General features: G+C 38.6%; 1 protein-coding gene across 1 annotated transcript; it reads right to left on the bottom strand.

Moving 5' to 3' along the window:
• Positions 1-1,628: 1,628 nt before the first annotated feature.
• Positions 1,629-20,706, bottom strand: LOC138201483 (interleukin-1 receptor-like 2). The gene is made up of 12 exons (XM_069155020.1): positions 20,621-20,706; positions 13,248-13,325; positions 11,151-11,403; positions 9,941-10,154; positions 8,868-9,039; positions 8,682-8,744; positions 7,556-7,679; positions 7,269-7,423; positions 6,306-6,449; positions 5,150-5,317; positions 3,552-3,820; positions 1,629-2,605 (listed from the first exon to the last, which is right to left on the bottom strand). Exons 2-12 carry the CDS (start codon positions 13,321-13,323, stop codon positions 2,309-2,311), a joined length of 1,935 nt encoding a protein of 644 aa, XP_069011121.1. The 5' UTR covers positions 13,324-13,325; positions 20,621-20,706; the 3' UTR covers positions 1,629-2,308.
• Between the last annotated feature and the right edge of the window lie 1,660 nt (positions 20,707-22,366).

Genomic DNA, 22,366 nt, shown 5'->3' with positions numbered 1-22,366 from the left:
AAGGGAAGTGACAGATTCCGCTTGCACGACTGACACAAAGAAGTCACGGACAAAACACTCCCAATAAAGTCCCAGGAAGTTCCACTGATTGGCGTTTCTTTGCAATTGGTCAAACACATAAAGGAGCAAGCAGTCTTAATTTCTATCTCTCTTTTGATCTTAATTAACATATAATCTGACTGTTACTCATAATTATACTTTCATTATAAACTTGCAGTATGATAGGGTGAGTATTATTTTGGTGTTTATGTTTTATCCTGGAGAAGACATAGCATGGGATTTTTTTTAAAGGCACAGATGGTTTACAAATCAAGAAGTACAAAAAGGTGCCACATACATTATATAATAATTGATGAATAACTTATTAACACTTAACAGGTTGTGAATAAGTCTTTAGTAGTTTTACAATCTTAACAGGACTGGACTGAGGTGACATATCAGGGCATTTATAGACAAGGTCATTTGCAGCACTTGTCCCCTTGTATAAAAAAAACAACTGTAATGCCTATTTTGATCTATTCTAGACTTAACATCATTGATTAGGTATATAAACAATTATGATTGCAAACTTGGTGCAAAGATTTGAAATGAATAAGCCGTTCATTTTACTGTATTTCACCACCGTGGCTGTTATCAGTGCTAAGAAAGGTTTATGGTCTTCAGTGAGAGCAGTCCTGTCATTGCATGTTAAACCCGGCACCTTCAAAGACTTCTTTTTTGAGTCATGTATAATTAATGAGAAACAATCGTGTACTAAAATTGTTTTGGCCAATATGGAATAAGAGTTTTGTTTGTCCTTTACGTCATTTGACAGTTCACTCAGATATCCTTTAAAAATGTGCCTTGCTGTGAGTGATAACCCCACAAAGCAGCGAAGCTTCTGAGAACGTCACTCTGTCTACCTATAATGAAAAAATAGATGAAATAAATGTTGAGACCAAAATGGATTTAGAAATAATTTGCTTTAAATTCTAATGAATAGCTAATAAATAGATAGTGAGTACCAAAAAGCAGAAAAGATCTACAGTAATATTGTCTGACATTAGAGATACACAGTACATAAAAACAACTATAAAAACAATTTCAGTCAATATGAAACTATTGTTGTTAAAGTCACAGACACAAGCATCAAGTATAGACTGGGATGCGATAGGTATACTGTTGTACTGATGATCATAAACCATTATCTAAACTCACCATGAACTATAACATACAGTACATTGTAAATCCCCTCTTTGTTCACAATCTAAAAGAACAGACTGCAACTGTAGTTTCGATGATAATTTGAACTTACCAGGCTGAGCGTTAAGACTTAAAACGAGCTGCTTGTTACCAGCACTGAACCTCTGACGAGCTGCTGGGTTTTCCCTCCACCTGTCTTGTTTGCGTTTGCTGCTGTTCCACTAACCCTGCATGAGGTTTCCACTCAACATATAAAAAGAACCTCTTGCTTTGTAGTGTAGGGGCGGTACAATGATTCCTCCACAGTAAACTAGAGCTTTGGTTCAAATAAAAGCCTAAAGACCTCATTTCAGAAATGAAAGTGACAATTTCATATTGCAGTGTAATTAAAACACAGATAAAATGTATAGGTTATGTGATGAAACATGCTAAATCAGTAGACCCACTGTAGTAATGTTTTTTTTAATGAGAAAGGACAATCAAGTCTAAAATGAAAAAAGCCTATGGTTCACCATTTCCTTTGTTTTACATGCTGCTATGAACAGAAAGTGAAGCACAATAGTTTGTTGTCTCATTTTGATCTATCCATGTGCTTCGTTCCTTTAGAAATAACACGCACACATTTATGCATCTTTTATAAATGCTTCCCTTTTGGCTTTTCATTAACAGAAAATAATGGCAACACATTTAACAAAAACTTCACAGTTTGCAGACAAACTTTTTATAAAACTGTAGAAATGTGTAAAAATGTTACATATTTACAAATTGTATCATACATATGTACATTGTTCTGACATACACGATCACTTGGTTTGTTCAGTCCACATTATTCTTTAGTCTCCGCCTGTCAAGAAATGGCACCAGTTCACACTATTGCAGGGAAATTGTAGATAGCCCAGACAATGTGATGACCTTACGAGCTGCTGTCGTTAAGTCTCAGAGCAAAAGATGTTCCACCTTTTCTTGATCAGTAACTTTGATTGCAACACATGCTATGCTTCGTACAATTATGGCCATTTAGATGGTAAAAACCTCTTAGGCGATATTTCTAGTAAGAGTACCTTTGCTTGCACCTGTTCTGTAACCTTGAATCGGTTCTTGAATTGTCTGTGCATTGAAACCTTCATCATAAGCTCAGCAGGGCAGTTTTCTCAGGATACACCATTCTCTTGCCCCTGACCGGCATATGATACCTCATTTCCTTCCAAAACCTGGAGGAAGGGGAGAGGGATGCCGACAACTGTGAGTCCTTTCCACCTTTCTCCTCATCTTCTCTCCTCTTCATACACATCCACCACCTTTGCTTCGTCTTCTGGTTCTTCCACCAGCACACGGCACCTTGCTTCTTCCTCAGGTGACGCACTGACTCTGGGAAGAGAGCCAGCTGAGCTGGAGTGATCTCTTCCAACTCGACCAGAACCACCTGTGAAGCAGGACTTGGATTAGAACCAGGGACCCTTGTAGAGCATTTTGATCATGAAGGTTCGTCAGAGATTGAACAAGTTGTTTTCTGAGGAAGTTAACTCTGATGTTGGCATGCGCATTCAGTTTGTAAGTTTCTTTTACAACTCAATGGTAAGCTGACATCTTGTTGCCTCTTTGTCTATGGTTCATATTACAGATGTCCCAAGAGATTCTAAGAATTAGTATCTTGAAGTAGTTTATTTTTGCACATCCAGCATTCACTGGGTGAACTCTTTTGATCCTTTTCTACAATCAGAACTATTATATGCACATTTGTCTTCCACCTAATTGCAGAGAACATCAAGTTTCTCCTGTAGTGGAATTAACACAGTATTATTATGCCTACTTTTATCGTGATGGCCGTCTGCCTCTGTATTGATTCGCTGGGCAAAATAAGTAAACTACTTTAACTAAGGTTATGTAAAACATGCCATATCTGTTTTTATGTCACATTTTCTATTAAAAAAAAACTCCAAAATTTGTCCCACTTAAAGTTAAAGTTTCAAGGATCTCCATGTTCTCCTCTGTTGGAACACCGATGGCGATAAGCAGAAACTTAAACTGTGCTCTTGTTTTGTTTTTTCATAACCCAGGGGTCCATGCATTCCTAACCAGGAGCATGAATTGATTCCATTTCTTTCAACCTGTTGAATTTAAGGTCAATATTCACTCTTGTATTAGCCATGGTTTGGACTTTTCCTCTGCTGGACGGGACACTACCATCATCATCTAGGTGCTAACTTTGTTTGCTGTTTGGTGCTGAGCGGGTAGTTTCTATTAGTTTTCTGAAAAACAGCTGTTTGTTGCGTGCTTCTCCCTTTGGAAGATATTTTGTAGTTGTAGCTTATTATGTTAAAAATTGAATCTACTGTCAATAATGTGCATCAACAGGTTGGCTTTCTCACCTTGAGAGATCCTTCCAGTAGCGCTCTGTGCATGGCTGCCACACACTCCAGCTGCTGCCTTGTGTCTGGATAGACTTCATCATTACTATCACAACTGCTGTCTCTGGTCTTACTTTCACTTTTATCATTGCTGTCACTGCTCTTAGAGATGTTGTTATTGTTACTACTGGTGCTGCTTGTGTGTCTTTTGCTGCTGAAAGTGGAGGCGGTGTAGAGCAGAAGGAGCCGGCGACAGGCTTGCATGTTCTCTTCCACCGAGTCCACTATTGCTGCAGGTGAAAACAAAGAGATACATGGACAAGAGAAAAAAAGTTAATAAGTATTGAGCCCCAGTGCAGCTATAAATCAAGGGTACCTTACAGTTGTACATACAATTCTAGCGTCCCTTTCTTCAAATGCTAATACACTGTTTAAAAAAGAAAAAAAAATATACAGTAATTGAGGCAAGTGTACAAGTTAGGGCACCTTTTTACTTGTAAAACCTAAAAAACCCAACCAAACATCAACGTGTTAAGTATGCAAAGCAAAATCAGCATAAGCCAGAGTCATTTTGGAAACAAGTGCTGTATGATAAAGGTAAACTTAAGTCTTTACAAAAGAAATGTGTCAACAATATAAGGAAGAATATTTAAATTTAAAAAAAAAAATACCTTGTCAACTATTTAGCCTGCTAGTGTGACACATTTTAGTTTTTAAATTTTTTTAGGAAGATTCTGGCATTCACCAATGTTTTCTTATTTGAGATTATTTCTTAGGTAAGAACAAAATTGACACACTCAAGAGCAGTCTTAAGCACCTGTGAGTGCTGAAATGTTTGTGCCAACTAATTGGTTAATGTGTTTTCTTCAATTCAACGGTTGTATGATATTACAGTATTTCATCTACAATGATATTTCTTCATAATTCATATAATTATTTGCATTACCTTACAAGTTTTCATGGTTCTAAATTATCCGCTGCCCCACCAGCATTATTTATGTTTCTCTCAACTTTTCTCTTCTCCCTCACTTTCTGTGACTCCATGTGCACCTTATGCTAATTAAAACAACTGGCACGAGCTTTCAATTTACGAGGACCGTGGGATTCATCGAGACAAGAACACAGGTGCAAACAAATAATCTGACGTAGACTTTTTCTTGGGAAAATTCTTCAGAACAAATTAAAGAAAATTCTTAAGAAGATATTGGTGAATGAGGCCCAATGACTCAAAACATTCTTCAAAAGCAACCCTCACCTACTTCAAGAAATGCAAGCAGAATCTTATTACCTTATAGGCCCTTATAACCACTGACTCGAACAACACTGATGATGTGTGTGTAGACCTGTAGTGTGGCAGTTTAAAAATGTTCATCTGCAAGGATGTGTCGGGAAAAAAATCCGGAAATCAAGAATAGAAAGTGCATTAACTTTAGAAGAAAGGCATTTCCTTCTTTTCATATCAAAAATCAACAAAATGTGTAATTCGTGACATGCCCAAACTTGTATGCAGTGAAAGTCCAACACTGTGATTTAAACTCTGGTTCTTGACCAGTGGGTCTGAGCCCCTTATATGAGACAAGTAATACTGCAGTGCTATTTCCACCTTGTAGGTAACTTACCCTGCCCAGGCAGGCAGTCACGGCCGGCTATGAAGAGTTTGTAGTCGCAGGCCTTTTCCAACACTTGAGGTAGTGTGTGAAGAGCAAACGCCTCCACTTCCTTGCTGAATCCGAAGGCATAGGGCTGTGGGTACGCTACATAGGCATCATAGAGCTTCCCATCCAACTCTGACAGGAAAAAAAAAAGAACTCAATAGGTGGTAAATCCTTCTAGGCAAGGTTTTTTACCCAACAGAAGACAACAAGACCAAAACAATTTAAGCAAGATCCTTTAGCTAGCCCTAATAGAGAACAACCATCGTCTTTAATAATCAGTTTCAGAGATTAGTCTTCTGATTTAATTGATGTGCTCTTGACGAGACAGGCTGATGTTTCCAGACAGGTGGCTAGCTACTGTTAGTAACCCAGCAATAAGACAAACAAACCAAACTGAATCTGCACATAGTTGCATCAGATCCTGTGGCTTCACCTGACTCATACACTGAATTCACTTCAAGATAGCTAGAGCCATATAGCCACCTGTTGACAGAGTCCCCTAGAGTCAAGTAAACCCCAGGAATTTATAATCACATCTGAGAGTATAGGACTGTTGGTCACACAAAACTAGACATTTAAAGAGGTCAGACTTTAGGAAATTGTTATCATATGATTTTTCACTGTTTTCTGATGTTTTATAGACCGAAGGATTAATATGTTAATTATAAAAAAAAATGATCAACTAATGATCAACTCTCTCCTTAAGGCGAGAGACTTCTCTTTTGCTTTTTGGTGTCTGCGACTACGTGTTGATCCATTCTTTGTTGTGCTGTTTCCCACATATCAAACATCAGGGGCAAAACTTCTATTCCCTTTTCTTTGTTTTTTCTGCCCACAATTTTTATTTCTTTCTTGATTTAGTCAAGGCGGCTTTTTGAAGACTTAATGTCAACGGGCTTTACAATATTGTACAGAGAAACCCAACAATTCAACAATTCCCACATAAGCTAGGAGGGGGGGGGGAACTCCTTTTTAAGGGAGAAAAACCTCCAACAGAGGGAAGGAAAAACTCCCTCTTAACTTTTTTTTTTTTTGTGAGTTGATATTATTCATGATTACATTGCATACTGCATAAAATATAGATCACATTACTAAATACACACGTTTTGTGAAGTCTTACCTTTATTTGAATAGAGGACCTGAAATGCTCTCCTGAACCACAGCACGATGTCAATCTTAAAGATTTGGTAGATGGCGACACTGATGAGAAAGAGAACCATCACACTACCAAACACAGACCCGATGGGAAGTATGGTGTTTGGATCTGTAGAGATAAACAACACACACATCAGACATAAAATTTCAGATTGTATCTCCACCATGGAGGCATTGGCGCCCAATTCATTCTATTTCCAAGTGTCAAAAAAGTTACTCTTTACACATGTGCACACATCTAGCTGTGAAACATGTATTACGTACACAAATGCTTTGTAAAAATTGAAACTTTTATTCACTTTTTGACAACTCTTTAACAGCCCTATCTTTTGCAATGGTTGTGCATGGGCTGGTAAGCTTAAAACACCTGCAAGTATGACTTTGTCACTTTGTCATCATCAAATTCTTGCCTCCAGTGTAACTACCTTTACTGAGTTGGGAGGATTAACAGATTCCCTCAATTGGTCATCTTTCTACCAGGAAAGAAGTTTGATTTGAACTTCACTGACAGATTGAAAATGTATACAAGCAAGTACTTAAAGTAATGATGAGATGCATACATAAAAACACATGAAGTGTAATAGCTGGAATTGCAAAATTCACTTTAAAGGTTTAAAGTTGTATGCCCAAAGGAGATTATCACGAAGGTTTGACACCTAACTGATTGGTAGAAACCTGATGGGAAGCAATTTCTCTCTTAAATGGGCATACTTCACTTTTTTTCTTCTTCTTCTTCTTCTGGGATAGTAAACTGAGTATCTAAGGGTTTTGGACTCTTAATTGGATGCAACAATATGAGGTGTCAACTTGATCTCTGGAAAATCGAATAAAAAAATGTCCAACATGGCTACTAAACACATGCTTTGGCAGCCCAAAGTAACGAAAATGATGTTTAAGATTTTCATTTGGGAGGTTTACACTGTTTTACCTTTTGGTAGCAGAGTAAAATACCCCTGTGGAGAGCCCCGGGCACTGTAGGCTCGACAGAAGTAGCTCATGTTGAAATCCTCCTCCCTCAGCTCAGAAAACGTCAACAGCTGCTCTTTCCACACACCTTTCTTAGGAACATCCTGGTACCAGGAACTGTTGAGGATAATGAAATGAGCAAAAAGTGAAGATGGTTAAAACAGCAGCCTCAAAAGTATACATCAACTTTCTCCTTTATTGTAAAAGCGGCAGATAAAACAAAAAACTTCCACAAGTTGGAGTGCTCACCGTTCTTCTATGTTGACCCGGTCAGAGGGGTTAATGAAATCATCTCTGACCAACCAACGGACATCAACGTCGGTCTTATTAAACCCCGGGACAAACACCCGGCACCTCTTCCTGAAACTGGACCCTGAATACATGCACAAACAATAATAAAATTTACTTCATGAAACTATTTCTGTTAATCTATTGACCTAAGTTTTATTTAGATTACAAATTGATGCATGCCTTAAACCTTAGCAAGCATTCACACCAAAAATAGCTCTGTGGTCAGAGTATTCTACAGGTTGGGAATTTACTTGTGGTGGTAGTTGCTGCAGCATGTAACTTACGTGCATGCAGAAACTCATGCCAGGTAGACGGGAGAGTGTAACCAAGGTAATCTTCTGTTGCTACAATTTACAGTTTCCCTTAATGCCTCACATGCAAACTGTTGGTACATACTGCAATTTCCCAATGTAAACTAACCGCCTTACAAGCAGCAGGCTATAGGCAGATGCTAACATCCCCTGTGACTTGTTTTCATTTCATTCATTCAAGTTATTTGGTGAACAAACACATTCTATCTGTTGCATTATTGGTTATGTTTAGATATGAGGACTGAGATGGTGAGGTTTAAGGTAGGAATATCACCGAAGATCCCAAAATCTGATTAGTTACCAAATGTAATACCAGTTTCAAGTTCAGAAAATGAATCACTTTTATTGTTATGCCATATCACAATACTACGAAATCCACATCCTAAGATATCTAGGCTCATATCACAATTTTGATATAATGATATATTTCATATTAAGTGAAAAAATGTAACTTGGCAATCTAGAAAGTCCCCTTTCAATAAAACAAGCAGGAGTTTGATAGTTTATCTGGTGTCAGTGAATTAATGGGTGATTAATAAAAGTATAATAACACTCTGTAAACTTAACAGAGCTACAATCATTTTATTCTCTGATTTGATGGTCACCACGTTAACAATAGAACAGCACAGTTAATGTTAGAAAGTTTATCCCTAAAAAAAGACATTTTTATTTACTCACCCTGCAGTATGTCCACATTGGTGTCCGTTTTAACAATAAACATTTATACTGCACAACACCACATTTCTCAGAAGATGTTACTTGAACGGACTTACCCTTCTGTGCCTTGATTATTTCATTGGCAGGCTCGTGCACTTGTGGAACCAAAGACCACTCGTCTGAAAAGACAGCATTAAAAAGCATTGTTTAGAAATGTGTATTCCAATGTAGAAATCACTCTTATGTTGCAGACAACTGTGTGAAGTGTGAAATGTTATGCAAACATTCATTTCTGTTCTAACCTCTGACGACTGCGGTAATGGTCTCCGACAGGGATCCTGTGATGCCACCAAGTGTGAATGTCAAAGTACACGTATAGGAGCAGTTGTTATAAGATTGCACTGTCTTAAACGTCAGTTTGGTCTTATCCCTGTCGATATACTCGTCATCCCCATCCACTATGAGGTCACAACCCTAAAGGGGTAAAGGAAACATGATAGTCAGGCTTTTCATAATCATAATAGGTAAAAAAAACAACTAAAAAAAAACAACTATCTATTTATGCTAATGGTCAGCTACATGGTTAAAGGAGTAGCCCGATGAGAGCAGTTGGTAAGTTTAATGCCACTGGATCCCATTTGTTCAACAGAATATCCAGGTTTTGTCAGGAAAGTAAACACATTTCCGACAAAACGAGTGAGCCTGACTGCAGCTGTTGCGTGCAAACGTTCACAGAGGAGAGAAGCTAAACCTTTCGTGAGCAAGTACTCCAAGTTTTGTCACTTGATTGAATCCACATGGTTTTATAAGAAGTGCTCTGAGTGCATCATTGCACCACAACTCAGGTCTGTTGCACTTAATCTTTTCCCTCAGATGCCTCAGAACTTCCCAGTAGACCTCAGTGTGGACAGTCAAATAAATACCCACCTGCTCAGTCACTCAAAACACCTTCCCAGGCTCATCGCTTCATTGTTGTAGAGTCCCTGAAACATTTTAAGGATCTCCGTTGTCAATTTCCAGAGTTTGACACAAACTTTGATATACCCTCTGCTTAAGTTTCAGGTATGTAAAGAAATCGCTGGTACACCCGAACCACTGCAAAACCATGTGGAACTCACGTGCTGATTTTGATCAAGCAAAGAAACTTGGAGTTCTTGCTCACAAAGGGTACAGGTTCACTGTGCTCTGCCAACGTCATGGTGCTGCGCACCATTCGCATATACAGTATGGTGTATATTGGTGCAAACTGTTTTCAAGCAGAACTGGCACTTGTCCACAGATTGTTTAACTGTTAAGAGATCTGGTCCAACACAAGTCATTTGCATCATCTGGGACAAACTCAGTAGGTTAATCAGTGTTTTATGTCAGGGCTCACCAAGAATTTCCCAAAACTCACTCTGTACCACTTGAGGGAGGAAGTGACGTTGTAGCTGTCCAGTTTGCTGATGTAGTTGTTAAGAGGGCAGTTAAGCATGTCAGAGACTCCATGTGTAAGGTCCTGACTAGCTTTCCTTGGCCTCCCGCACTCTCCAGCAACTGGAAGATCCACTATTAGTTTGGTGGCCTGTCTGTAGCACCGAGAAGAAGTTCTGTTGGAAAATTAAGGAGAAATTTAATGAATAATGAAAGGTGCAAATATAAACTGGAGTAATTAAATAATCTGACTCTGAACCTACGTGATTGGGTCAAGGCTCATAGGGTTTTGAATTACATACTTGATTGTCCAGACATTTACAAATGTGAAATATGTCATAAATTTTTAATTGACAATCGATTAAAATGAGGCTTGAATGAGCAAATATGTTTTAGTTTGTTAAATGATGCTTTAACATGTTGCTTCGACTCCTCTCCTGCATTAATGTACAAGTTCACATAATTATTTACATAATGTACATGTTAATTTGCATATAGGAAGTAAGTCAGATTCAATCACAAGTGGTCATTTGAGACGCTTGTGTTTGCTTAGCCTCTTTCCCCCAGAGTCATTTCAGATAGATTTAGGACCCTAAAATGGCTGAAAAAGTCAGAAAATACTTTGAGTATTTCTTTGCAGGCAAATGTCTGCAAGCAAAGTTGTTGGATGCACCCCAATGTCTTTGTGGATCCAATGGCGGGGACGGGAGGGTGCCGATGCCGACTCCTGTCGGCCATCAGCCATCACCCCAACCCTTTTATTCATGCTAGTTTTCGTGTATTACTATTTCTTACCTTTTATTCCACCTGACACAGAATTAGTGAGAGCAGCTTTATTTACTTTCTTTCTTAAGAGCAGAAAACTACAGTAATGTACAGCTCTAAGCTTATTATATTGGTGTTTAGGTATGGTATGGTATTCAGAAATTAAGGTATGCTTTCCAATATTGTCATATACATAAACCCCATTTTATGGTAAACTAACAATGTTGAGATGAACTGCTTATTTTTTGCACTATTTGCTACAAGAACATTGCAAAGAGAGCGACTAACTCATCACTTCATTATTTTGCGCTTTTGACCCACAAATAGTCTCAGAATGACCATTAGTAAAAAGGAGGCAGTTAGACAGGTTTTTCCTGACATTTCTCTTTCTACTGATGCACTCATACCTCAGTACGCTCACATATTCCCCATCGTCGTCCAGCGTTACGTTAAGAATCCACAGGGTCTCCATGCGTACCAGGATTCGACCAGTCTGGTTGCTCATTTCTTGGCCTGTCTTTGAGTTGTACCAGGTGATGTTGAATGGGACAGTTCTGAAGTTGAAGACGTCCGGAGAGACCAGGGTGGTATTCAGCATAGCCACATCCCCAGGAACAGAGAAAACCCTCTCAAACTGCAGCTTGTAGTTGGTACAGTTCTCTGCAGCACACACATCAGTGGAGAAGGGAGGTGAACACTTATTCAGCTGTTCAGTGCTCTTAGAGCTCAGAGCAAACTTGTCAATGTCAAACTTGAACTTATACCACATTTTAGTACACATAAACTTGATGTGCTTTACATACTTTTACTTTAAAGCAGGGCTGTGTGATATAATATGTTGAATCATTTTTAAGAAAGAAAATCTGTCAATGAATAAACTGCAAATAAACTGATGAGTAATTTAGCTAAATGTATGTGTTAGGGATTTGGGTCTTCCTCATCTGCACAGTCACCCTGGCAGGCTACAGCAACAGAGTTACAATGGAAAAGTACATGTGAGTGATGGACAGGACAGTCTGCCAACTGTCAACACCAGATGAGGACATAGTGGATCAAAAAAGTCACACAACATCTGTAATTGTGAAATAAGTGACGTTCCCAAGGCAAACCTGTGCTCAATATAAGAAATGCAACAAACATGACCATCTCTAAGTTTACAAAGGGTCAAAGTCTGTGGTCCCAAGCCGCTAACAGCCTCTAGTGCTAACATTACCCAGCAGCAGTGGCTCCTGCCTCCCTCTTTATTCATTGTTTTTGTGATGTGATGAAGAACAGACTTTTTGTTTGTCATTTTATACATCATGTGTCTAATTTATACATGTCTGTATTTTATTTTTGTTATTTCCTGAGCCTGGTTCTGTTGGAGGTTCCTTCCTGCTAAGAGGGAGTTTTCCCTTCCCTCTGTTGGAGGTTTCTTCCTGCTAAGAGGGAGTTTTCCCTTCCCTCTGTTGGAGGTTTCTTCCTGTTAAGAGGGAGTTTTCCCTTCCCTCTGTTGGAGGTTTCTTCCTGCTAAGAGGGAGTTTTTTCTTCCCTCTGTTGGAGGTTTCTTCCTGTTAAGAGGGAGTTTTTTCTTCCCTCTGTTGGAGGTTTTTTCCTGTTAAGAGGGAGTTTTTTCTTCCCCTCTGTTGGAGGTTTCTTCCTGTTAAGAGGGAGTTTTTTCTTCCCTCTGTTGGAGGTTTTTTCCTGTTAAGAAGGAGTTTTTTCTTCCCTCTGTTGGAGGTTCCTTCCTGTTAAGAAGGAGTTTTTTCTTCCCTCTGTTGGAGGTTTTTCTCCCTTAAAGAGGAGGGTTTTTTTTCCCTCCTAGCTTATTTGGGAATTGTTGTATTGTTGGGTTTCTCTGTATAATGTTGTAAAGTTCCACTATAAGGACTTTAATGTGTTAAGTGCCATGAAATAACCTGTGTTGTGATTTGGCGCTATATAAATAAAATTGAATTGAATTATTTGGCACATTACCGTAAATACAACTGCTCGTGCCAGCGTGCAGTAGCCATTATGTGCAGCAGAACATGTTGATCTTTTGTGGGGTGGTTGCATCATTGTTGTGGTTCAGTGTCCAACGCTACATCATTTCCCCACTGACTCACTTGATCAGTACGTCAGAGTTTGACTGCCCCTTTGTGTATTTTTCTCGGTCTGTTAGCCAAAAACAATGAAGGCAACTTTCTTTCTCATCAGAAGCTTGATTCATTTCAACTTGGATTTTATTTCCTAAATTATAGTTTCCCAAGAGCAGTGGTTGATCAGTGTGGGATTCCAGCAGAGCTTGCGTCATGATCACTAAACACTGCCAGTTACACAAGTTACTGCAGTTACACCTTTTGGTCACAAGAGGGCAACAAAGTGTTTTTTTTGCTGACTGGAAGCAGATGTTAGAGTTAGACTTGGCAAAAACATGTGAAATAAAATACTCAGGAAACACTTCTAAATTGTATTCCCTGTGAGTGTCTGTGTGTATGTACATATGTACGTATATCTGTTCGTGTATTTATATGTGAGCTCACCTTGTACGAATGCTCTACAGATCCCATGTAGGCCGAGGAAAAACAGAAGGCTCTGCAGTGTTGAACTCAGGCCCATGGCTGAAAAACACACACATACACAACATTTAGAGATGAACACATGCCACAAACAAGAAAAATGAAAATACTGCTGAAAAACAGCCACAGCAACAGGCAGCTTAGCTCCGATGAGATTGAAAGACTCATTAATAAAACGAGGTGATTTCAGTGGTGGTGAGGAGAGGTTACTGTGATGAGGTCATGGACAGAGAGTTGGAGGGTCTTTCTACTGTCTTGCACCTTGAAGAAGATTTACATGTTGCCAAATACAATGTGAGTGACCGTATCTCCTACTCGGCAGGACAGGTGGTGCAGCAGCGATGCTCATATGTGAGTGGAGGCCGGAGCAGAGGCAGTAAAGGAGAAGCAGAACAAAAGCAAACGATAGTTACTGCTGCTGTACCAGGAGAGGTGGAGGATAGGTGAAGGGGATCGTGGGAGCAAGTGGGAGGATCGTTGGGTTGGAGGCGCAGACCTTTTGGATTGTTGTGATGTTTCTGTTATGTGATGTTTTCATAAATGGGAGGATCTTGGCATGTTTTTTTTGTTTTTTTTTACAGTAATTGTTGTAAAGATTATGTTTGGGTGACGATGCGATATCTAATGCGATCTATAATATTGATAAATGTCCAACATCTTAAAAACATAATATCTCCAAACAAACTAACAGCTCTCTGGTTCATGTGGTGATGCTAACAGGCTAACCAGCTATCTCCCTGGCTAACTTTATGCTGCTAGCCATTATTACACATGCTCAGTGTATAGATGGACAATTAAATATCGATTAGGAACTCATCATGATTTAAAAAAGTAAAAAGTAAAACCAAGAATGACAATATTGTCGTGAATCGGGGTTTTTTTCCCCAACATTTGTTGGCTCCAATAGGGAAAAAAGACCTGTAATATTTGATGGTGAGCATTCAAAAGGAAGCTTCATGCTTATTAGAATTAAACCTCACCAACTGGTCACCACTGATGACCTGGTAGCATCATTTACTTTACCACACTAAGTTTCCAGTCACCTGGGTGGACTATAATTAAAATGTGTGACTAAAGCTGAGAGCGGACACAGACGTAGTTGGGTGAGGAGTGACTCACATAAATAAAGATTTCCAGATGGATCCGAATACATTACAAAAACATTTACACAAAAAAGTACACATTTCCTGAAGACACATAAAACAACCAATTAACTCATCCATGATGTCACTCATTTTACTTTTCTGAAACCAGACCCGAAATAAACCAAGGAAAACCATCTTGGATCCTTGAATCCAAAAGGGACTCAAAGAGGGTGAGAGCTGGTCTGAATAGGTTTGTGGATGATTGGATTTGATTCAAAATGAGGTTGAGCTGAATTTGAATAAATAGAGAGATCCCCAACATCATCAGCAGCTTGATGCCAATTAATGTACTTTAGAAACACAATAATTCAGTCTCTCTGACTGAAGTGAAAGTCTGCCCCTTTGCACCACATCAGGTAGACTCACTAATACGCCACAAGACAATACATACTCAAAATCAGCAGACAAAATATAATATACAAGTTACAAGACATGAAAAATATAGTGAAAACAAAACTGCTGATGCAAATGATACATACATCTGCTGCTGCAGGATCATGATGAAATGTTGTGAGAGTATTTGCTCTTTTGTTTTTTTGCTTTTTTTTAGATAAAAGCATCAAAAAAGGATGTGTGTTGAGAAACAAAGGGTTGTGAAAATGGTATCAGAACAAAGTTTAACCATGGTTTAATCGACTATCAATTGTTAGTCTTGAAGTTACGACCTGACAAAGAGCTACACGAAGCCGGTGAGAACTTCCCTGAAAACCTTTAAGTCGATTAATATTAAATCACTCAGGTTTTAAGATAGTTGATACATAGAATTAAACAAAATGAAACCTTCAGTATCAAGTTGAATTATTCATACTGTTCAGCATGGCTGACCTGGCTGTAACATGAGAAGCTGTAGTGTTGTGTTCGAGCTTGGTCTCAGATAAAAGATTTCTCGGCAGATAGTGACTGATCTAATTTAACCACATCTCTAACCACATGCATTCACAATGATGAATATAGCTGCAAGACAATAGTGACCTCACCAGTCAATATGATAACAGTGCTTCTCTCATACTAACACATGTCACATCTTAGGAAAGGTGTTTCATCCACTGCAGCATGTCTGTATTTTTAAGGATGCTGAACTAAAATACCCTTCATGGACATCTTAACTGTACATTACAATTTTGTAATGGTGCATTTAACGTGTTTCAGACCCAAATATCTTCAAATAGAAAGACTTTAAAAGCCGGTGCTTGGGGAAATGTTTATAAAACGATGGACACAAACAGATCAGTTGGTGGAAGTATTTGATTGTGGCATTTTGTTCTGTATCGTGTCATATTAGCTTTAAGGAAGTGTTTGAACAACTAGAATATGTGTGAATTTTTACAGTTTCAAGGTGAATCCGGTGATATTTGCAGGGAAACTTTGATTTTAGAGATCTAACACAGGCATGGATGAAACTTCAAAAATATGAAGCTGAAGGGACAAAAGGTGAAAAGCAGTAATATCTGAAGGTACTTAATTATTTTTCAATCAACTGGCAACTTTTGATTAAACATAACAGTATCAGCTCCTATTATGAAAAATGTTGCTTTGTAATTTTGTTTACTGTCAGCAGCAGAGTACTGAGACAAACAGAAGCTTTACCAAGAAAACAGTTGCACCAAAATGTGTGGAACAACCGCAATGAGAAAAGTACAGCAGGAAAAATATCAAAACCACAGTACTCACACCTCTCCATCTCACAACAAAGAGCTACTGCTGAAACTAAACTGAGCAGATGGAGGTGCACTGGTGGTTGAACAGGGTCACAGTGAAGGTGGTGAGCTGCAGGGGTTGTGGTTTGCCTAACTGGCAACATTTTGTTGTCTTGCTTTGTTTCTTTGTCTTGCCCATGAACCCAAAAAGAACAAAAATCTCACTTTCAACCTCTGTGTCTGGATGTTGTCAAGTGATCCGATCTGCAGAGCAACCTAGTGTTACTGTGTGGAACAAGCTCAGGCAGAGAGGAGCGTGGGAAGAGCTGAGCCGGTTCAGCAGATCATGGTATGAACAGAAATGTGGGAGCAACACATGGGAGGCCGAGGTGAACGGAAGTGAGTGAGTCACAGGGATGTGTGGTAAATGCTTTCACTTGCAACCGGAGGTCTAGATATGTGAACGTCTGGCTCTCAAGGGGTGGAGGGTTGATTCAGACTCCTGGTGTTTTTTTAATTTTTGTTTATGGAGGGTTTGGTGACAGATAGCATGTTTTGTTGTTACTTTCTCTCTTTTACTTCAAATTAGTACCACACAACCACACTAAAATGACTGTTTAACTACATCAACTACAAGCAGCTTGTCTTTTATCTTCATCGGACCTGAACATCGCCCTTACTGGTAACCTACATAACTGCAGAAAGCAACCAATGGAAAGTGTTTAAAAAAGTTTTTTAAAAGAGGACGCACCTGCCAAGATTAGAGTGTTGATATTGTTGATATTGTGCATTTTTATACATATTTTGGTTACTATAGGTTCTGGAATAAAAAGTCACATTCATTTTCCCATAGTCAGTGTTATGTGATTGGCTGTTGTAGCACCTTTATGGATGAATATGAAACTTGCAGGTGAACTTGAAGTACAAAACATTTTTTTTTAAATGATCTGATTCTGGATCAATTTTAGATACATTCTGTAATGTCCTGCAATTCACTGTTAAGTTACCTAAATCTGAGGATTTTATTTCAAGATTTATTTTTTTTTACTGGAATTAAAAAATGTAGAAAACATTTGGAACCTCTGGATCCACCTTCCGCCACATTCTGTGAAACTTTGCTTTCTGTGATCCAAAAAACTATCCAGTAACCTAAAAGCAGGTTTAGAGAATTGTCTGAGCAGCTTTGTTTACAGGCTTTGAAGTAGCCTGTGAAAACGGATAAGTAATCATGTTATGATCTGTTTGGTGTTTGGAGGAGACTTTAGAACTAGTCAGATTTGGAGAAAATTCATATTCAGCCACAGAAAAAGAGGACGCTGCTCCTCCAGTGCAAAGAAGGCAAAAGCTGCAGGTTTGTGGTGGCAGGAGATGGTGGAAGGACTGAAAACCTGCTGGAAATATCGTTTCAATGTATTTTCTTGAAGAAAGGAAGCCTGGGTGAGACAGGTCAAGGTTGTGTAGGGAGAAAATATCTGCTTGATAAACACATGGTGTCAGGGTTTTTGCCTTCAACAGTGTTATGCTGGTGATCGAGGAAATAAAGTCCAATGAATGATATTTTACTGTTACTGTCACTATAGATGAAGTTAATTTAATGTATTTCATGTTTCTAATTCTAGAAAACAATCCAAATACCCACAAAATAGTCAAAAGATCTTCAAAATTGAGAATAATGGATAAGGAGGAAAGTAATAAAAGCAAACATAGTGAACTTAGAGGTGATTTGGTTTTTTTTTATTCAAGTATAAACCTCTCATGTTCTTAGAGTGATGTAGAAGTGCTAAGCAAAGCAAAAAACGCATTTTCTAGAAGTAGAAGAGGATGTGGTCCCAGATAACGTTGGGGAATTGAAACCCAGATAATCAGTTCATTCCCGCAAGCTATAATGAAAGCAGCGACTTGCTCAGATGACTGACACCCTAAAACAGGGCGTCAGTCAGAGTACGGGTCAGAATCAGTTAAACTTTGGTCCTTTTCTCAGAGCACATACAGTTCATCATTTGCTGTGGTTTTATGTTGATCTATGTCTGTGGGTCATTTTTAGTTGTTTTATGTCTATTCAACTCTGGTGAGCAGAAGGATCTACTGAGTATAGTGGCATTATTTATGTTATGAATGGCAGAATTCCAGAACTTTGGTAGTCAGCGCCAGTCCTGTAAAAAATTCCCGATTCCCGATACCAACATGCTATTGATTAAAAGATGACAACGAAAATATGCTAACCTTCACGCGTGGACATCATTTAATTTTGACAAACTGAGCAGGAATGATGGTAAACTATTATGAGCAGCAACCAGCTCACTTTATATGCTCTAAGTTCTTTAGTCAACAACAGTGACAACATCGCTCGCTTTGAATCCTGTGCAGAGATCGAGAAGTTTGAGGTGTTTCCTCCTTTTGTTCAAAATGACATTGAAGCCATAGTGGCTTGTCACCTATAACTTGTCCCTGATCCTCCAATTTGAATGCAGAATATCGCGAGACACGACTCTGACGCTGTGTTCAAACTGTCAGTCAAAATCCGATTCATGTGCCAATCTGATTAGAATTTGACTGAAAGTAGCAACCGTGAAGAGCCAGAAATCCTGTTTCACAAGCGCATTTGTACGTGGTTTGATTCAAATTGCATTTTTGCAACTCTATAGAGAGACAAGACTGGTACATAAATACTGTTTTCGTGACATCCCTATAGCTTATATTGATTGTTATCAACTGTAGCCAGCTACGCCCATATTAGTGCAGCTGCAGCACCAATGAGCAGCCTGGTTACTCGACCATTGACTGCATATTTGGGGCAATATATGTTACTGTATTTTTGAAGTTTGTGTACTAAGCCTTTGTTGTATTTTCTCCAACTGAGCACCTGTTAAATCATTAGTGACACATGTAACTTGCTGATTCTGTATTCCTCCTACTAATTCAGCTTCTCCTTCACAATACGTCGACCGTGGCCTAGCTGTGCTTGGTTTTGTTGCCTTTTTACAGAAAGATTGCATAAAAAATGCTGATCACACACATTTGTGTTCGTGATTGGAGATTTTGCTTCCTCTGTCTGAAGAAAATAGAGTCCCTTGACTGTTAAACTGGGACAAAAGGAAACATGCTGGCAGAGGAACATTGTATATCTGATTCTCATATTCTGCCTCTGAACCAGTTTATTTGAAACCATGTCTGAGAAAATATCTTTAAAATTAAGTATCAGAAGGCTGCTTGATTAGAGACAAAACATTGTGGGAATATACTAATTTAAATGACAAATTTCCACTCCTAAGAGAGGAAACTCCAGATACAATGTTTGAATGGCTCTCTAAAATCAGTCAGTGCAATCAGTTCAATGCTCAAATTAGGATTGATGATTCACTTGAAGATGTTTAGCCTGTGGGAGGTTATCATAATGCACGATTAATTTGACACTAAAAAGGGAAAACGATGGGAATTACCCTTCTGAGTGACTCGCGTGACTGAATGTGATGTTTCACACTTGGTACTATGTTGTTTTTGGTGTGATATGAAATAAAGTTTATGTCTCTGTAATGAACTTGTTCTTTCTTCTCTGTGGGACTGCTGCCAGAATTATTCATCTTTTAATCTGCTTTTTCCACTGTGTTTAAATTTGATTAAATCTGAACTATGGGCTGCATTTTCAATTCAAAAGGATGCATACAAATAAGCAATAATATAAAATTGTGAAAGAGTCTGATAATGACAATCAACTAAGTTGTCAGACCCTTAACAAACTGCGATGCACCGTAACTGTAAGAGAAGCCCAGAACAGGAGATGCAGTTGACAGTAAATAGAGAATAGTAATTCTAATACTTGTTTATCACTAAAATGGTAAGAATTGTGTCCTAAATAAATCCACAAGTTTGAAAGTCTAACATACACAGTGTGTTAAACCTCCTTTTGTTTCAGATCTAGTCTGTCGTGGTTTAAAACAAGTCATTTAATAATGTGTGAGGTACCTGTTAAAGCTCTTTGGCTTTACTTGTGCAGAATGTGAGAAAGTTCCCCCACAATAATGTTGTGCAGCTTTGATGGTCAAAACAGAAGCAAACAGAAAAACCGCATGGTTTCCCACCAACACTGAGCAACTAACCCAAATGTATCCAAATCAATCACTCTTTTATTTTGAAAGTTTTTAATTTGCATAATGATCTTGTCTTTCTCTAGTTTAAGATTTAAATGCCGTGCCACTGATTTTAGGTACATTTAATGTGAGAAAAAGATCATCAAAGTTACCATACTGATAGAGTAATCTATACTTAGTTAAAAAATAGCTCATGTTTATTGGCTTCAGTTGGTGATATAGGGATATAGTGATATAGCTGATATAGTGTTAAAGGAAGTGTGTCTTCTTTGTGGTTAGAAATACAACACACTTCTCCGACAGAACAAACTTTCAACGCTGAACGATTTGTTTCTTGAAGCTTGAATATCCTCTGTATTTCCCAGAAGTTAAATAGATAGGTGGCCACAGTTACAAAAGTTACAAATCGGAAAGAAAACTAAATATTTTTTCAGATAAGCAAAACTGAGCAGAAAATATTGACTCACCTCAGAGAAAGTGACACAAAGGCACCAAACAGACGGAGACAGGATAACAGAGTTTACACGGCACGGCAGAAGCGAACAGAGGAAACCTCACCTCTGATCCTTGCATGCAGAGTGAAGGCTGGACCATACAGCTCAGCTAATGACTCAACAACTCTGTCCCACCTCCATGAGGCGAAAGCACACACAAAGAGGAGGAAGAACATGTTTGGATTGCACCAGCTCTGCTCTCTGTTCACCTTCCTTTGCATTTCAACATGCTGTTAAACCATCAACCTTCAAATATATATTGTATTTTAACACAAAACGCTTGTGCCAAAACAATTCACCAAGCAGTTTGCTGCTGCAAATTTCATTTACATACAAAGTCTAGACACATTTCTATAAATATAGAAAAATTCACCTTAAAATTTGTGCTGATGGTATCTCAGCTGCAGCAAGAATCTAGTGATCTTAGGTTTCAGTAGGCGTGTGCCATACAGTATCATTCACAATAATATTAACATCATTTTTAATGATTTTTTTTTTAAGAGTTCATTTCTAAAAGAGGAGCGACTTTCGAAGTGTGGAAGTGGATTTGTTAGTAAAAAGTAACGTCTTACAATTGTTTTTTTTGCACACTATTATTATTATTTTTTTAAAGTATTTAGAGAGTAACTTGCATTTAAACTGACATAAATCTCTTAACACAAATTTTGTTGCAATTAGATATTCTTGAAATCAATTGTTCTATCTATCAGGGACAAAACAACGTAATAGTGCTGTATTGCAGAAATGCAAAGCTGTTCCCTGGGCTTCCCCGCTGGATAGAGCAATCCCCAACCAGAAATGTTCATGAATTGCATTTTTTTTTTAGGGGGGGGGGGGGGGGGGGGGGGGGGGCTAGGATAACATATGCTGTTGTTACAACCTATTGACATACTGTATGTGGACAATATAAAGTTAATTTAAACATTGTGGATCCTAACAGAAGAACATGTTTGTATTTTCGTACAATGCTTGACATGTTTTCTGGGTTGATGTTTTTGTTTTGTTTACGGTGCTGTTTGTACAGAGGAAAAATATATATTCTTGTTTTGAGCAACACTGTGGGTCATCAGTCGGCGTGCAGCTTTGACGCAATCATTGTTAGACAGTCTTGTTGTTGCTGCTGTTGTTATTAAGATCTCCCAGTTGTTATTGTTCCAAACGGAGAACTCACCAGTCCGATGTTATGTTAGTCCTGTTAAGGCAACTGCTTCCTCAAAGTCGGCATGCAGCTTTGACGCAATCATTGTTAGGGCCCAAGCACCGAAGGTGCAAAAGCCCTATTGTTCTTCAAGGAATTATTCTCGTTCTTTATTCTTCATACAAATCAATTGCCTTTTTGGAAGCTTTATCATTCTCAAAAACTCATAAAAGTTGGGACACACATCTCTCCCGGCGAAAAATGTTGTATTCTCGTGGAGTCGCGAGTGGGCGTGGCCAAATGGCTCGCTAGCGCCTCCTAAAGAGATGCCCCAGTGGCCACATTTACCTACATGCACGAAATTCGGTGGACATGTGTATCACACCTTGAGGTACAAAAAAGTTACATAGCACCATTATGTCAACTCAACAGGAATTCCGCCATTTTTAATTCAGTCGATTCGCACATGTTGTACTTTAACGAACTCCGAGGGATTTTGTCAGAACAACTTGAAATTGAGTCAGTTCACTCTTAACATGTTTGGGATTAATAGTTATCAAACGAATAATTTTTCGTCGATG

This window comes from Embiotoca jacksoni, unplaced genomic scaffold (assembly GCF_022577435.1).
Source record: "Embiotoca jacksoni isolate LCO1_2020_lvr unplaced genomic scaffold, fEmbJac1.0.p SCAF_2, whole genome shotgun sequence".
Lineage (NCBI taxonomy): Eukaryota > Metazoa > Chordata > Actinopteri > Embiotocidae > Embiotoca > Embiotoca jacksoni.
This window is presented reverse-complemented; position numbering and strand designations above follow the sequence as displayed.

What these genes read in the sequence shown, in the direction of transcription:
- LOC138201483 (XM_069155020.1), bottom strand. Translation starts at nt 13,323, where the DNA reads ATGGGCCTGAGTTCAACACTGCAGAGCCTTCTGTTTTTCCTCGGCCTA. An exon ending in CTGTAGAGCATTCGTACAAG is followed by an intron (nt 11,404 to 13,247) that starts GTGAGCTCACAT and finishes TGTGTGCTGCAG; the next exon opens with AGAACTGTACCAACTACAAG. An exon ending in CGGGTCAACATAGAAGAACG is followed by an intron (nt 7,424 to 7,555) that starts GTGAGCACTCCA and finishes TATCCTCAACAG; the next exon opens with TTCCTGGTACCAGGATGTTC.